This window comes from Aethalodelphis obliquidens, unplaced genomic scaffold (genome assembly GCF_003676395.1).
Source record: "Aethalodelphis obliquidens isolate GAN/ISIS:26980383/991018 unplaced genomic scaffold, ASM367639v1 scaffold10, whole genome shotgun sequence".
Taxonomy (NCBI): Eukaryota; Metazoa; Chordata; class Mammalia; order Artiodactyla; family Delphinidae; genus Aethalodelphis; species Aethalodelphis obliquidens.
The window spans coordinates 42,110,420-42,127,752 of NW_020837954.1; the positions used below are offsets into that span (position 1 = coordinate 42,110,420).

The 17,333-nt window shown below is 42.6% G+C and overlaps 2 protein-coding genes across 4 annotated transcripts in view; one reads left to right on the forward strand and one right to left on the reverse strand.

Moving 5' to 3' along the window:
* Positions 1 to 5,903, reverse strand: part of DCAF5 (DDB1 and CUL4 associated factor 5) — a 97,827-nt gene extending 91,924 nt beyond the window's left edge. Inside the window, exon 1 of one of the 3 annotated variants that reach the window (XM_027111601.1) lies at positions 5,600 to 5,903. In XM_027111601.1, the coding sequence (XP_026967402.1) occupies positions 5,600 to 5,813 (214 nt within the window). In that variant the 5' untranslated portion in view covers positions 5,814 to 5,903. Of the gene's footprint in view, positions 1 to 4,719; positions 5,109 to 5,599 lie in introns of those variants that run through there. The other 2 variants (XM_027111603.1, XM_027111602.1) reach the window with 2 other exon arrangements.
* A 127-nt stretch (positions 5,904 to 6,030) lies between these two features.
* Positions 6,031 to 17,333, forward strand: part of EXD2 (exonuclease 3'-5' domain containing 2) — a 91,725-nt gene continuing 80,422 nt past the window's right edge. Inside the window, exon 1 of the mRNA XM_027111606.1 lies at positions 6,031 to 6,564. The gene's annotated coding sequence lies outside the window, so the exon portion shown is untranslated. The remainder of the gene's footprint in view (positions 6,565 to 17,333) is intronic.

Sequence of the window (17,333 nt, forward strand, 5' to 3'; positions counted from 1 at the left end):
TAGTGCTACAAGTTCCAATGCCTTAAACATCAATTCAGGGTAAATAATATTACAGCAACTCTTATCCCAAAGAGCTGAATATTTTTATTTACTGCTAAGATTCTATTTACCAAAACCATTTATAAGATATAAGAAAGCAGAGAGTTATATATACAGAGCTACACTCTTTTTTTTGACTGTGCCTCACAGCTTGTGGGATCTTAGTTCCCAACCAGGGACTGAACCTGACCCCCGCAGTGAAAGCGCTGAGTCCTAACCACTGGACCGCCAGGGAATTCCCCCAGAGCTACATTCTGATTGGTCTAGCAGTCAGAATGCAAGAAGATGTTCATCTCCTTCCCCGAGAGAAAATAAAAAGACTTTTAAGCAAACATATTTCCATTCTGGGGAAAAGGAGAAACCTAAGAGGAGACAATGGAGGCAATTTAAAGAAAGAATCAGATGCAACCAAAGACTTAAAAGGTAAACCCAGGCTATCCCTTAAATATGTGTACTACCATAACCTCCTTGATGGTGTTACAATCTCTTGTAAGTAGCACTTAATGTTGTTCCTTATCTCTCAAAGAACTAACACCCATAAATATTCTAAGATAAGACTGCATCAGGCATAAGCTGTCCTTTATAATGTTCACTCAAACCCATACAGTTCACAAAGTACCTTCACATATGACATTTCATTGAACAGACCTCATTGTTAGGTAGTGAGGGCAATTTGTTAATCCCGTTTACTGATGAGGAATGAAGGAACTTGCCTAAATTCGTACAATCTGTGACTGGTAGAGCCTCCAACATACCACGTGACACCAAATCCCAGGCTCTTTCCCCACCATATTGTGCCTCCTCATTCCACATCAAAAAAATCACAAAACTATCCTGTCTGCCCCATTTGCACATGTCCATTACCATCACTGTAAGAACAAGTACCAGCTAATAATGAAACCACAAGTTATAAGTACAAAGGGGAAAGAAAACAAACTCAGCATTTTTTCTGAAAGGCTGGGAACTCTGTTCAGTACCCAATCTAAACTTTGCCTAATGTAGCTGTCACAACAGCCCTTCAGGTGGGTGCTGGTATTCCCATTGCTTAAATCAGGAAAGAGAGGCTTAGCAGCTTGACTAAAGTTACACATTAAATGACACAGCAGTGATTTTAACCATGTGTATGCTATACCACACTGTCTTACATGATATCACAGTAATGCCCCTTTCAGCAATAAAGAAAAATACTTTTTAGGGCTTCCCTGGTGGCGCAGTGGTTGAGAGTCCGCCTGCCGAAGCAGGGGACATGGGTTCGTGCCCCGGTCCGGGAAGATCCCACATGCCGCAGAGCGGCTGGGCCTGTGAGCCATGGCCGCTGAGCCTGTGCTCCGCAGCGGGAGAGGCCACAACAGTGAGAGGCCCGCGTACCGCAAAAAAAAAAAAAGAAAAATACTTTTTAGGTTAAAATACTTCTGTATTTCAAAATGTCAAAAAAACATCCTCCCACTTGTTGCTGTCACACACTCACTTCCCAGCTGAGCACCTTTTCTCCTTCCTGGTTTTCTCTGCTTTACTCTTAATATCTGCTGGCCTCATTGTGCCCTGGAAAAGGGGCTAGCTATTAGAACAAAAAAGCAATGATGTATCCTTAACAAACAGCATTTTTATAAGGCCATAGGAATCATGCAAATATTATTTTTGGCCTAGGTCTAAGTTAATTCTATCAAATAGTGTGCGTCAGGGAATTCCCGGGCAGTTCAGTAGTTAGGACTCGACACTTTCACTGCCCCGGGTTCAATCCCTGATCGGAGAACTAAGATCCCATAGGCCGAGCTGTGCGGCTAAATAAATAAATAAAATTAAAAGAACAAAAAAAGACAAAAACAAAACAAAAACCCCAAATAGTGTATCAGTTACAAGAAACGTGAGCCTGCCCAAACAATTAGAAAATGAAAACAGTGAGCAAACTATGAACAATCTATCATTTTAAAAAACTGTTTTTCTTCCAGTTTTGATATATAATTGACATACAGCACTGTATAAGTTTAAGGTGTACAGTGTAATGATTTGGCTTACATACATCATGAAATGATAATCCCAATAAGTTTAGTGAATTCACTCTATCATATAGATACAAAATTACAGAAATAGAAAAATTTTCTTGTGATAAGAACTCGAAGGATTTACTCTCTTAACTTTCATATATAACATACAGCAGTGTTAATGATATTTATCATGTTGTACATTATACATTTCATCCCTAGTACCTGTTTGTCTTATAACTGGAAGTTTGTACCTTCTGACTTGCCTTCATCCAATTCCCCTGCCACCGGCCCAACTCCCCCGCCCCCTCCTCTGGTAACCACAGTCTGATCTCCTTTTCTGTGGAACAAACTTTCACTTTAATCACCACTTTCAAGAGCTTTAACCAATCCAGACAAGATACAAGCACTACAACAAAATGTATAAAAGTAATCTCATTACCATCCTAGAGTCTGGCCTCCCACCACATTTTTGGTGAAACATTAGGGATTGATAACATTAGCCTCAAAATACCATGTGCTCCTCCCCTCAGGTGTTAACTGCTAAAGAAGGACAATGATAAATAAGATGTAGACACCTTAAATAGTTTTAAATTTGGGAAGCTTATTGAAGGACTTCCCAGAACAAAATTTAATTTGCTTTAACAAGTGTATTTATGACTCCCAGAGGGGGCTTCCTTATCTGAAGCGAACAGGAGGAACTTTCTGTTGCATAAGTTGTACTCATACTAGATGGTGAATAAGCTAATTCTACCGTTCAGGGAACAAGTAAGAAAAGCTAACGGTAGCTGAGCTAAACTGGAGAGGCAGGTGAAAAAGCCTACTGGAAGACTAGGAACAAGGACATGAGTAGATAAAAAGGAAACAGGAAGAAAGCTAGAGGAAGCGTGCCGGGAAGGAGGAGGAGTAAGGGGCAAAGAAAGTTGGAACCCAGGAAGTACTGATGGAGATGGGCAACTCAGGCCTAGAAAAGAGGAAATGAATGCCTAGAACCAGAAGGTTTACCAGAGCCTGCCTGTGGAAAGGACCCTGCTCCTCTACAGACTAAAATTAAGATAAAGGAAATGAACTGGTCAAGTCTAGAGAAAATTGGGTTCATGGGGGAAGGTACTACACAAGGATTAACTGGTAGAAAATGGAGGCAACTTTTTAGCATCTTTAAAAAAGTGTTAATGGGGACTTCCCTGGTGGTCCAGTGGGTAAGACTCCACCATCCCAATGCAGGGGGCCAGGTTCATCCCTGGTTGGGGAACCAGAGGCGGCAACTGGGGCTCGGCGCAGCCCAAATAAATAAATATATATATTTAAAAAGTGTTAATGAACTTTAAATGGATGAAATGTATGGCATGTGAATTATATCTTAATAAATCTGTTACTTTTAAAAAGCGTCGCAGACGTAGAGAACAGATTTGAGGACACGGGGAGGGGGAAGGGTAAGCTGGGACAAAGTGAAAGAGTGGCACGGACGTATATACACTACCAAATGTAAAATAGCTAGTGGGAAGCAGCCGAATAGCACAGGGACATCAGCATAGCACAAGGAGATCAGCTCGGTGCTTTGTGACCACCTAGAGGGGTGGGATAGGGAGGGTGGGAGGGAGATGCAAGAGGGAGGAGATATGGGGATATATGTATAGTTGATTCACTTTGTTATAAAGCAGAAACTAACACACCACTGTAAAGCAATTAAACTCCAATAAAGATGTTTAAAATAAATAAATAAAAAGCCTGTTAAATTGAGCAATGTATGACTACATTTATGATTTAATCAACACGATTAGCTCAGTCTGTAATAGCACCCCCTAAATTCCCTCACCCTGTAGGGTGCATTTACTTGTGTCTGGGAACATGTCTGTTGGAATACATCAGTCTGGGAAGTAGACAGGAGTATGATGAATACAGAAGTAGCAGCAGGGAAAAAAACTGGGAGCTCTGTAAAGAGCTCTTCCCCCATCTTTGCCCCCTGGAATTTTTGGCCCTGTGGGGGAAGGAAGCTTTTGTTTGGGGTATGTCTCGAAGTGGAATATTAGATTTCTTCAGGAGATGATCTAGGACCAAAATCTACCTAGTCAAAGAGAAAACGATCTGAAGTGGAAAAGTCAAGTCAGTTCTGGAGAAACCCCAGAAGGTTTATCATGAAATGATCACAAGTCTTATCTCTGTTACCCCCAAACTGGACTGCACGCTCCGTGTCACTTCCGAATGTTACTCGCGAAGAAGACGGATGCTTTGCCATGATCCCAGAAGTTTCTGGCGAGCTGCCCACTGACGTAAATTAGAAAATCATTCGGGGACCGGCCTGGGTGAAGCGAAGCGCCACGTCCAGCGCTGGGCTCCCCCTTCCTCCCTCTCGATATAGGAAAAGGGACGGGGTTGGGAGGGCAGAAAGCGAGCGGGAACGCCAGATCAGCCGTCTTCGCTCTCCTCCCCTGAACCGGGTTTCGGGGAGCCGCCCCCAGCGTAACCCATCCCCTCTCGCCAGCCGTGGGCCCGCGACCCCCGTGATGAGGGCGGCGGCGGCGAGCGCCCCCACGGGCGGCAGGAGCACCTCCCCCGGAGCAGCTATCGCCGCCACCCGCCCGGCCCCGGCCTCCCCGGGAGCAATAGGCTATCGATTCAGCTGCCTGTCGCTAGGAGCCCCGAGAGAGCGAGGCCTACACCGCCCGGCCAGAGCGCCGGCCTCGATTTCGCCACTTACCCAACACCGGAGGGGGAGCCGGGGGGCAACCAAGCCCAGCTGGGCGGGAGGAGGAGGCGCGGAGACCACCTGCAACGGCAGGCGCGGGGAAAGGGGGTGCGGGCTCGGGGCTCCAGCCAACAAGTCTCCCGGGGGTCGTCCAGCCCCCCACCCCCTGCCTCGCAAGTTGCGCATTCAAGTTCAGGCCGGTGCCCCTTGGCCTCCAGAGCCCTCGGCACTCCCAAAGCCATAAGAAAAACAAGATACGGAAGAGGCCACTCTAGGACCCGAGGAGATGGCGCTGGGCCCGAGGGCGACGAGGGGGCGGCCCAAGGGGACCCGCTCGTCACCTCCCCTCCGTTCACTCGTAGTCGCAGCCCCGACCCCTCCGGCGGCCGCCCTGTCACAGCCCGGCCCCCGGACCCAAAGCCCCTTCCCGGGACGACGGAGACAGGGGCTCGAGCTCCCCCCGCGCCGCCCCCGGCTTCCGGCGTGCCGCGGCCTCCTCCCCCACCAAATCGCTCAAATGCCCCCAGCACCTTTTAAAGTACGCGGAGGAAGAGTTTCCTATCAAACTTTGTCAAGCGGTAACCTCGCCCCCCTCCCCGACCCACACTTCCACCGCAGTCATCAGGAGAGATCACTTTACACTTGGGATAAAGCGAATTAAGGACCTGTCAACCATTTTAGGTCTTTTTTATAGAAGACATCCTCTCCTACCCCTCTCTCCCTCCCTCCCCCGCCAGGGTTTTAATTTGACACCCACCTTCCCACCGCCGAAGGGGGGGTTGAGGAGGGAGGGGGTGGGGACGGAGGGCAGGAGGAGGGTGGCGAGGGAAAACGGAAAGGGGAGGTTGGAAGGGGGCCGGGAGGCGCAGGGAGAGGAAGGGGGTTGATTTACCTGAGACCAGCCACTGGCCTCCATTGTTGGAGAATTCAATGGCATTGACACAGCCGAAGTGGCCCAGGAGGTCCTTCTTGTAGAGGTTTCTGCAGCCTCGCAGGCGTCTCCTCTGAAAGTCCTGAGTGAGCAGGGGGTCCCCATGCAAGCCCCGCTGGGACAAGAAGCCCACCACTGACCTCATGCTGTCCCCCAGGCCAGCTCTCCTCTTCATGCTGGAACCGCCGCCGCCGCCGCTCGCGCCGCCGCCCCTCCCTCGGCCTCACGCGCGGCCGGCGCTCTCCCCCCACCCGACCCTCCCCCCGCGCTGCGATCCGGATGGTTCTTTAACCAGCCATAGCAGACGGAGCGAGGTGTGCAGACACTCGGTGGCGTTCGCGGCTTCCTGACGGTCCCCTCCCTCCCCTTCCCCCTCCGCTAGGCTCCTCCTTCTCCTTCTCCGCCTCCTCCAGCAGCTGATCCTCAGCTGCGGCCGCGCTTCCGCGAAGCGCGCGGCCCTTCCGCCGGCGGCGATGGGGGCCAGGGAACGCGAGTGGCGGCGGCTCCTCCCCCGCCGCGGGCTGAGGGCCGGAAAAACTCGGGCGGGTGGCCTCTAGACCGCGGGCGGCGGCTCGGCTTTCCCGCCGCAGCTCCTCCTCGCGCGAGGACCGGGGTCGCTCTGGGCGGAGGCCGGGCTGCACCCCCTGAGCGGTGCACTCTGTGAAGTTGGAGGCGCGCAACGATCAAAGTGGCCGCGGGGCTGCGGACTCGCCTTCCTCCCACAGAGGCCGGCGGTCCATCGCCGCGGCGAGTGTGCTCCCGGCTCTTTTTTTTCCGGTCCGGAAAATGCAGCCCGAGGTGGCAAAGAGGTGGAGGGAGGACTGCGGGCAGAGGCTCCGGTTGTTCTACCTCAGTTCGCCTCATCCTTGGGCCGCCCGAGCCCTGTCCAAGGGAAAGGAACCAGGAGTTAGGACTGGACACTCGGGGTAAGGTTGCTTGGGGCCCCCCAAAGAAAGTTTTGACACTACCCCTGCCCCATCCAGTTTCCTGATTTTCCCTTCTTCCAGCCGTTCAGTGAAAAAGGCTAAACTGGGTTCCATCGGTTAGATGATGAAGTGGTATATGGGGAAAAAAGTGTGTGTGGGGGAGGAATTTTTAACTGAAAAAGAAAATTGCCAAAACCGAGTTGAGAAAGCTCAGGTAAGCAGAAAGTACCTCTGTTCATTAGTTCCAGGTACATCCGCAAGACACAAGATGCATTATTCGAAAATAGAAATATATGTTATTTAATTGGGTGCGGTGAGCCCCTCTTCAAGGCCTTGAGTGTGGAGCTCTGAGGCTGTACAGCTGTTAACTAGCAGCTGCGTTCCAGGCCAGAAGTAGCTGCACTACAGTCGTCTGGGAGCCTCCGCGGTGACCCCAGTGAGGAGACAGGTGTTAAGTGCCCTGGAATATTAATGCAATATTATTTCCCTAAACAGGAAAATGTGTAATACTTTCTTTTAAAAAGTTTAATTCTTAGGATGCTTCATAGTGTTTTTTCATTATAATAGCACCGTAAAGATCAGTAGTGGTATACCATCTTGATTATAACCAACACCTTTTCTTCATAGCAACCAACATCTTTTCTTCATAGCAATGTCTTAATGTGTAATTAAACATGTATTTTCGTGATTATATCAGCATGTTCCCCCTATAAGTTCTCTGAGAGCAGGGACCATGCCTATTCTGCTCATGGGTATATGGCCAGAGCTAGCACATGCTGGAACTGAGTAGCCACTCAAATATTTGTTGAATACATGAATGAAGTCAGGGAAAGGGGAAGAATGAGGAGGGGAAGGTAATGCATCAGTGTCAGATGCATTGGGTTTGAAGTAACTGAGCTTCATTCCAGTGAAGATGATTTCAAAGCCAGTTTCCCATCTCACTGTTCGTTTGCTTGACGTACTCAATCCACACATTCAAAAACAGGGAGCCCTCTGGCTCCTTCCAATTAATAGGACATCATTTATACCTACTTTGTTTTGCCTGGGGTGGGGTGGATGTGCACAGTAATGATGTGGTTGAAGTGGCCTTTACTGTGACAATATATGACACCCTCCCCTCCCCTCTCAAGCACATACTTCTCCACAATTTTAAATATGACTCGCTTTTCCCCAATCCCTGGAATAACTGTCCCATTTATCTCAGCCTAAAAATAGACCAGGATCCGATCACAAGCCAGCCCAATTCTAGGACTTTGCTGGATACTTCCTTAACTGTTCAGTGACCAGCCAGGACAGAAATGTAGGGACCTCTCAGTCTGTTCATATCCTACTGATAGTCTGGGCAGCTTTTTGTAAGGAGAGTGCAGAAAACCTCTCTTATTCATGTAATTAGAGTTGCCAGATAAAATGCAGGATGCCCAGTTCTGTATGAATTTCAGATAAACAATGAATAATTTTTTAGCATAAATATGTCCCATGTAGTATTTGAGATATACTGAAATTGTTATTCAGTGTTTATCTGAAATTCAAATTTAATTGGGCATCATGTATTTTTGTTTGCTAAATCTGGCAACCCTAGCTATAATATAACCCAACTTCAGAAGATCAAGCCCCACCATAGCTGTTTACTTTTATTATGAATTTGACATAGTCCCTTGTGTCATTTATTGCAAACTAATAATGTACATAGCGATATAACACAAACAATTAACTTCAATGACCATATGAGCTTGGCCTTTTTGATATAGGCATTTATTGTAAAAAAAGCCAGTGTACTTAGCTTAAAAATAGCAAATGAAATTGGACTCCTGAGTAATCTCTCCAGTACATAGACTATGTGGAGGAAGAGGGAGAAAAAGTAAAAAATTCATATTTTTCTTACCTAGGCCAAGAAACTTCTGTATATTAACATTCACATTCAGAAAGCCTGGAAACACTGTTTTGAAAATTCATTCTGGAAAAACCAAGATATGGAAATTACTGAACATGGGAAGTCTTGCTTAATTGCTCCACCATGAGTTGAATACTGATTAAACATAGAATTGCCAGAAATTCATTTACTCTTTGATTTCTGTTTTGCTTGGCCCTGATATCACTAAAGAAAAAGTAAAGAATCTTTAAAAGCACTAGATGCTAAGGAAATGTTCAAACATTAGAAATTGTTTTAAAAAATAACCTAAGAAAATGCTAAGCCGTTTCTCACACATTTACTAAATTTTAGCATATTAAGGGCTATGTATGGATACTAGCATCTCAGAAATTTTTCACTTCAAAATATTTTCAACTTTAAAATAAACTACTACTCATAGATAAGAGATATTAATTTAGACAACGATCAATGCGTCAAATATATGTATAATTTAACTGTAATGTCATTTTAAAGGATAAGTTATTGGTCATTTCAAACAGACAACAGTCAATTTTAATTTGGGAAAAAAAAGAAATATCTATTTAAATGCAAATTCCTCCAACAAGATCTATAGGACATACATCCATTTGTATGTATTTAAGGGCTTTCCTGGTGGCGCAGTGGTTAAGAATCTGCCTGCCAATGCAGGGGACACGGGTTTGAGCCCTGGTCCGGGAAGATCCCACATGCTGTGGAGCAACTAAGCCTGTGCACCACAACTACTGAGCCTGCGCTCTAGAACCCGCAAGCCACAAGTACTGAGCCCGCATGCTGCAACTACTGAAGCCCGCGCATCTGTAACCGGTGCTCCACAACAAGAGAAGCCACTGCAATGAGAAGCCCGTGCACCGCAACGAAGAGTAGCCCCCACTTGCCGCAACTAGAGAAAGCCTGCATGCAGCAACGAAGATCCAGCGCAGCCTAAAATAAATAAATTTTTAAAAATGATAATAATTTTATTAGATATAATTGATATACCATAAAATTCACGTTTTTAAAGTTCACAATTCAGTGGCTTTTTAGTATATTCACAAAGTGGTGCAACCATTACCACTATCTAATTTCAGAACATTTTCATTACCCCAAAGAGAAACCCCATTCACATTAGCAGTCACTCCCCATTCCTCCCTCCTCTTAGCTCCTGGCAACCACTAATCTATTTACTCTCTCTGGGTTTGCCTATTCTGGACGTTACATATGGGTGGAATCATATAATATGTGGTCTTTGTGTCTGGCCTCATTCATTTAACAGTGTTTTCAAGGTTTATATTTGTTGTAGCATGTGTCAGTACTCTATTTGTTTCTTAGACCAAATTATATTCAGTTGTATGGACAATACCACGTTTTGTTTCTCCATTCTTCAGTTGATAGGCATCTGGGCTGGTTCCACTTTTTCGCCATTATGAATAATGCTGCTATTAACATTTGTGTACAAATTTTTGTGTGGATATGTTTTCATTTATCTTGGGTATATATACCTAGTAGTGGAATTGCTGGGTTATATGGTAACTCTATGTTTAACTTTGTGAGGAATTCCACACTGTTTTCCAAAGCAACTGACCATTTTACATTTCCACCAGCAACGTAACATGGTTCCAGTTTTTTCATATCCTTGCCAATGCCTGTTATTGCCTATCTTTTTTTTTTTTAATTATAGCTATACAAGTGGGTGAAATGGTTTCCCATTATGGTTTTGATTTGCAATTCTGTGATGGCCTTTGATGTTGAGCATATTTTCATGTGCTTATTGGCCAGTTGTATATCTTCTTTGGAGAAATGTCTATTCAGATCCTTTGCCCATTTAAAAATTATTTGTCCTTTTATTGATGAGTTGTAAGAGTTCTTTACATACTTTAGACACAAGTCCCTTATCAGATTATAATCTTTATATATGTTTTCTCATATTATGAGTTGTCTTTTCATTTTCTTGATTGTATCCTTGAATCACAAAAGTTTAAAAATTTTGTTAAGGTCTAATTACATATTTTTTCTTTTGTTACTTGTACTTTTGGTGCCATATCTGAGAAACCCACCTAATGCAAAGTTACAGAGATTTACTCCTGTAGTACTTCTAAGAGCTTTATAGTCTTAACTCTTACATTTAGGTCTATGATCCATTTTGAGTTAATTTTTGTATATAGTGTGAGGTAATGGTCCAACTTTATTCCTTTCCATGTGGACATCTAATCATCCCAACACCATTTTTTAAAAAGACTGTTCTTTCCTTCATTGAGTTGCTAGTGTATGGGCTTCCCTGGTGGCGCAGTGGTTAAGAATCCGCCTGTCAATGCAAGGAACATGGGTTAGAGCCCTGGTCTGGGAAGATACCACATGCCGCGGAACAACTAAGCCCAGGCGCCACAATGCAGAGCCTGCGTACCACAACTACTGAAGCCCACGTGCCTAGACCCCATGCTCTGCAACAAGAGAAGTCACCGCAATGAGAAGCCTGTGCACCACAACAAAGAGTAGCCCACGCTCGCCGCAACTAGAGAAAGCCTATGCGCAGCAACAAAGACCCAATGCAGCCAAAGATAAATAAATTAATTTTAAAAAATTGCTAGTGTATAGATACACAATAGATTTTTGTATATTGACCTTGTATCCTGCAAATTTACTTAACTCATTTATTAGTTCTAATTGGTAGGTAGGTTTCTTAAAACTTATGTACAAAATCATGTCACGGGCTAATAGAAATACTTTTACATCTTCCTTTTCAATCCACGTTCCGTTTATTTCTCTTTTTTTTTTATCTAATTGCCTTGGCTAGAACCTCTAATACAGTGTTGAATAGAAGTAGTAAGAGCAGACATCTTGTCTTGTTCCTAATATTAGTCACCATTAAATATTGTGTAGGCTGTGGATTTTATGTGATTTTGTTATCAGGTTGCAGAACTTCCTTTTTATTCCTAGTCGTAGAATGTTTTTATCATGAAAGGATGTTGGATTTTGTCAAATGCTTTTTCTTTGTATGCTGAGATGATCATATGGTTTTTGTCCTTTATTAATATGATTTTCATATGTTAAACCAATCTTACATTCCTGAGATAAATTCTACTTGGTCATGGTGTGTAATCATTTTTATATGTTGCTGGATTCACTTTGCTAGTGTTTTGTTGAGGATTTTTGTGACTATATTTATAGAAATGTTTGTTTTCAGTTTTCTTGTGATGTCTTTGGTTTTGGTATCAGGGTAATACTGGCCTTATAAAATGAGATGGAAGTCCATCGGCTGTTTTTTGGAAAAGTTTGTGAAGGATTAGTGCTAATTCTTCTTTAAACATTTGGTAGGATTCACTAGGGAAGTTGCCTGGCCTGGGCTTTTCTTTGTGGGAAGGTTTTGATTACTGATTCAATCTCTTGTTATAGTTCTATTCAGATTTTCTATTTCTTCTTGATTCAGTTTTGGTAGTTTGGGTGTTTCTAGGAATTCATATTGCTTATCTAATTTGTTGGCATGTTGATAGTATTCCCTTATAATTCTTTTTATTTCTGTAAAGTTGTAATAGCACCTCTTTCATTCCTGATTTTAGTAATTTGAGTCTTCTCTATTTTCTTGGTCAGTCCAGCTGTCTTGTCAATGTTGTTGATATTTTCAAAGAACAAACTTTTGGTTTTTGTTTATTCTCTTTGTTGTTTTTTGCTTCTCTATTTTATTTATTTCTGCTCTAGTCTTTATTTCCTTCCCTCTGCTTGCTTTGGGTTTAGTCTTTTTCTAATTTCTTAAATTGGAAGGTTATGTTACTGATTTGAGATCTTTCTTTTTAATATAGATATTCACAGCTATTAATTTCTTTCTAAGCACTGTGTTAGCTGCATCCTATAAGTTTTTGTATGTTGTGTGTTTTCATTCATCTCAAGGCATTTTCTGAATTCCCTTGTGATTTCTCCCATTAGTTAAGAATATATTGTTTAATTTCCACATATTGTGAACTTTCTAAAATTCCTTCTGTTATTAATTTCTAATATCTTTTTTTTTTTTTTGTCCACACCGTGCGGCTTGCGGGATTTTAGTTCCCTGACCGGGGATGGAACCTGTGCCCCCTGTAAGCACTGGACTGCCAGGGAATTCCCTCTAATACATTTTTTAAAAGGGGCATTTTTCACAGGTCTTGAGTGAGTTTCCAGTCTGTGAAGTAATTGAATTCAGTAATTAAAGTCAGAGTATCATTTGTTACTAGAATTTTCAAATCACAATCCAACTTACTTTCCAGACATTTCGTTCAAGTTTTCCATGCATAATTCGTCTTTTGAAAAAAATTTTTTAACATCTTTATTGGAGTATAATTGCTTTACAATGGTGTGTTAGTTTCTGCTTTATAACAAAGTGAATCAGCTATACGTATACATATATCCCCATATCTCCTCCCTCTTGCATCTCCCTCCCACCCTCCCTATCCCACCTCTCTAGGTGGACACAAAGCACTGAGCTGATCTCCCTGTGCTACGCAGCTGCTTCCCACTAGCTATCTATTTTACATTTGGTAGTGCATATAAGTCCATGCCACTCTCTCACGTCGTCCCAGCTTACCCTTACCCCTCCCCGTGTCCTCAAGTCCGTTCTCTATGTCTGCGTTTTTACTCCTGTCCTGTCCCTAGGTTCTGCATAACCTTTTTTTTTTTTTTTTAAGATTCCGTATATATGTATTAACATACGGTATTTGTTTTTCTCTTTCTGACTTACTTCACTCTGTATGACAGACTCTAGGTCCATCCACCTCACTACAAATAACTCAATTTCATTTCTTTTTATGGCTGAGTAATATTCCATTGTGTATATATGCCACATCTTCTTTATCCATTAGTCTGTCGATGGACACTTAGGTTGCTGCCATGTCCTGGCTATTGTAAATAGAGCTGCAATGAACATTGTGGTACATGACTGTTTTTGAACTCAGGTTTTCTCAGGGTATATGCCCAGTAGTGGGATTGCTGGGTCATATTGAAGTTCTATTTTTAGTTTTTTAAGGAACCTCCATACTGTTCTGCATAGTGGCTGTATCAATTTACATTCCCACCAATAGTGCAAGAGGGTTCCCTTTTCTCCACACCCTCTCCAGCATTTACTGTTTGTAGATTTTTTGACGATGGCCATTCTGACTGGTGTGAGGTGATACCTCATTGTAGTTTTGATTTGCATTTCTCTAATGATTAGTGATGTTGAGCATTCTTTCATGTGTTTGTTGGCAATCTGTATATCTTCTTTGGAGAAATGTCTGTTTAGGTCTTCTGCCCATTTTTGGATTGGGTTCTTTGTTTTTTTTGATATTGAGCTGCATGAGCTGCTTGTAAATATTGGAGATTAAGCTTTTGTCAGTTTCCATGCATAATTCTTCATGATGAATAAAGAAATCCACTTTGAAATAATCTTTATGGAGTGAAAGTGAACAGAAATTCTCAATGGCTAGGATTATTCATTTGATATTTACTCACTGGTATCTTCTGTGCTGTTCTATGCCAGCCATCTGGGTTTTGTATATTTGAAGTTTTCTTGACAAAATCATCATGAGCCAGCTGTTTTCACTTATTTTTAATTTTAGGTTTCCACATGAATTACCCCTGGTGAATGGGTTAAAACAGTTATTGTTTATTGCGCTGGGTATGTAGTCACATAGCCAAGATTTCTTTTCCAGAGATGGTTCCATGGATATATAATGTTTATTGAGCATCTTCAGTCTGCTAAACACCATTTAGAAAATAAAATTGGGCAATGCCCCTTCCCCAAAGTAAAATATAACGAAGGAGAAGCAAGAAGATTCTTTGATAAAGATGTCAAATATAAATTGTCGTTGTGGGTTCAGTGGTAATCGAGGACAGGCTCCTGGAAAATGAACTGATCACAGCATGTATTTATAAACTTGTTTCCCCTCCCTTCTGAACAAACCACATGAACTCAAGATGTAAATAGTATCACCAGTATTCTTGACTATAGTATAGATCTCACTTAAGTTGGAGCTGGAAGTATGAGCTTGCTGAAAGATAATCATTATTCAAATCACAAAATGATAAAGCCCATGGGATCTCAGAAATCACCTGGTCAAATCCCTTCACCATTTTTTTTTTTAATTGGCATATGGTTGTTTTACAATGTTGGATTAGTTTCTACTGTAGAGCGAAGTGAAGTAGAGTTCCCTGTGCTATACAGCAGGTTCTCATTAGTTATCTATTTTATACATATTAGTGTATATATGTCAATCCCAATCTCCCAATTCGTCCCCCGCTCTTTCCCCCCTTGGTGTCCATACATTTGTTCTCTACATCTGTGTCTCTATTTCATGGTTGTTGTTTTTTTTTACATTAATTTATTTATATTTTACTTTGGGCTGTGTTGGATCTTCGTTGCTGTGCACGGGCTTTCTCTAGTTGCCGCGAGCAGGGGCTTCTCTTTGTTGCAGTGCAGAGGCTTCTCATTGCGGTGACTTCCTAGAGCGCAGGCTCAGCAGTTGTGGCGCACAGGCTTAGTTGCTCCGCGGCATGTGGGATCTTCCTGGACCAGGGCTCGAACCTATGTCCCCTGCATTGGCAGGTGGATCCTTAACCACTGTGCCACCAGGGAAGTCCCTCATGGTTTGTTTTGATTACCATTGAATCTACAGTATCAAGAAGAGGTCCTGGTCACTAGTTGTTAGGTGAACGAATCTTCCTGAAATGTGCCTGGTCAATACTCTCTTCTCTGTCATATCAGGTCCAGACTCCTTTATCTGCCTATCAAGTCCCTCCATGGTTTGTCTCCACCGTATCCATAATTATATTTCCTGTTACTCCTCATCACACATCCACCAAGTAGGCTGGTAGCCCATTCTTCCCTGCATACGTATATGCTCACACTACTCTACCAAATCCTATACATATTTTGAGGTCCACTTCATCCATGCAAATCCTATATATACTTTGAAGTCCTCTTCTTCCACAAGCCTCTTTTCTAACAATTTTAGGCCACATTAGTTTTCATTTCCTAAGATTCCTGTTATGGTTACAGTTACTATCACAGTTTACCATTTAAATGTTTAATATTTCTATATGCCTATGTAGTTTTAAAAAGTACTTCACATACTTTTTTTAGCTTTGCAACAATCCTGCGTGGTTGGACACAAATTATTATTCATTAACTCCAGAAATGTTTTTGAGCATTTACAATGTACCAATGCCCTAGGAAGACACAAGGAATATAATAGTGGGTAAAAAAAGAAGACCCTGACCAATGTTCATAGTACTTATGAGACAGAGACAGACTTTAATCAAATAATCATGCAGTCAATGTAAGATTACAATACTAACAATTGCTAACATTTACATTTATTGAGCATTTATTATGTGGCTGGCACTGTTCCAAGTCCTTTACACATATTAACTCATTTTATATTCTCAACCACCCTATGAAGAAAGTATTATTATTCTATGTTACACATGAGGAAAATTACAGTTATGGTACATAAAAGTGTGTGGTAACTCAGTTTCCATATATAACAAATTCTTATTGGTAGAGCCCTTAGATCAGTGACTGATGTGTAGTAAACATGTCTGAATATTAGCTATTATGATGATGATGGTGAGAGATTAAAATGGGAGAATTCTATTAGAGGCATTGAGGGGAGCTATGATCTGAAGGAAAGGCAGGTGTGAATGTGGCCAAGTGGGCAGTTGGGTGGCCGTGTTCTAAGCAAAGGCAACAGCCCATGCAAAGTCTCTGGGGGTAGAGGGGGTGGAGGGAGACCTAGAAGGCACTCATTGTGGCTGAAGGAACATGATATCAGATGAGGATGCAGCCTAGATTATGCAGGGGCCTGGCCATGTTGAAGATTTTGGTCTTTAAGAGTCACCGAAGGGTTTTTAACAGGGGCTTATGTGATCAGATATGCATTTTATAGGATTATTTTGGCTACTATGAGAAGAAAGGATGGAGGGGGCTGAGAGTGGATTAGAGTAGATGATTAGGAAGATTTTACAGGAGTACACAGGGAGAGAAGATGGTAGCTTGGACAAATCTAGTGAAAGTAGAGTTAGAAGTAAATGGATCTAATATAAAAAGATAGAATTTGGTGATGGATTGGAGCGATTAGGGGTTGAGGGACATCAGGGCCTAGGTTTTTGTATAACTGTTCATTGAAATAAAACTCCTGGAAAAGGCTAAGTTTTGAGGGAGAAAATCATGAGTTCAGTTATATATACATTGAATTTGAGATGCCTCTGAGACTTCCAAGAAGAATGGATAAGTAGCCTGTGTTCCGATGCATGGTCAAGGCAGAGGTCATTGATAAAGAGGTGGTGGTAAAGTCCTAGGCATGGACAAGAATATTCAGAAGTATTAACTGGAAAGAAAAGAAAAGAAGGCCTAGAACCGAGCTTTGAGAGATGCTTGGGGTTAATGCATGGATAGAGGAGGATATACTTACAAGGAGTCAGAAGGAGTGGTCAGAAGGATAAGAAAAAAACTGGGAGAGTACTGTCATGGAAGCTGGAAAAGAGAGCATTTCAAGAAGGGAGAGTGGTCAGATTGTGTCAGTTGTTGTTGGAAAGTCAATAAGATGACTGAAAAATGTTGGATTTGTTGACACTAAGATTTTATCAGTGAGACATAAGTGATCTCAATCAGAGGTCCTTCATGGGTGTGATAACGCAGGACCCCAGAGGAGAACTGGCTGAACAGTGAGTGGAAGGAAAGGAAATGAAGGCAGTTAGAGGAGTAGCTAGAAGGGAAGCTAAGATCCAGGAAGGGTTTTGTTTTGTTTTCTTTAACAGAAAAAAAAAAAAAAAAGAATGTTTAAAACCATTGAGGGTCCTATTCAGAGGAAAACAAAAATTGAAAAAGATATATAGATGAAACCAGACTGTGTAGTCCACAGGGAAGAGTTCTGAGGAG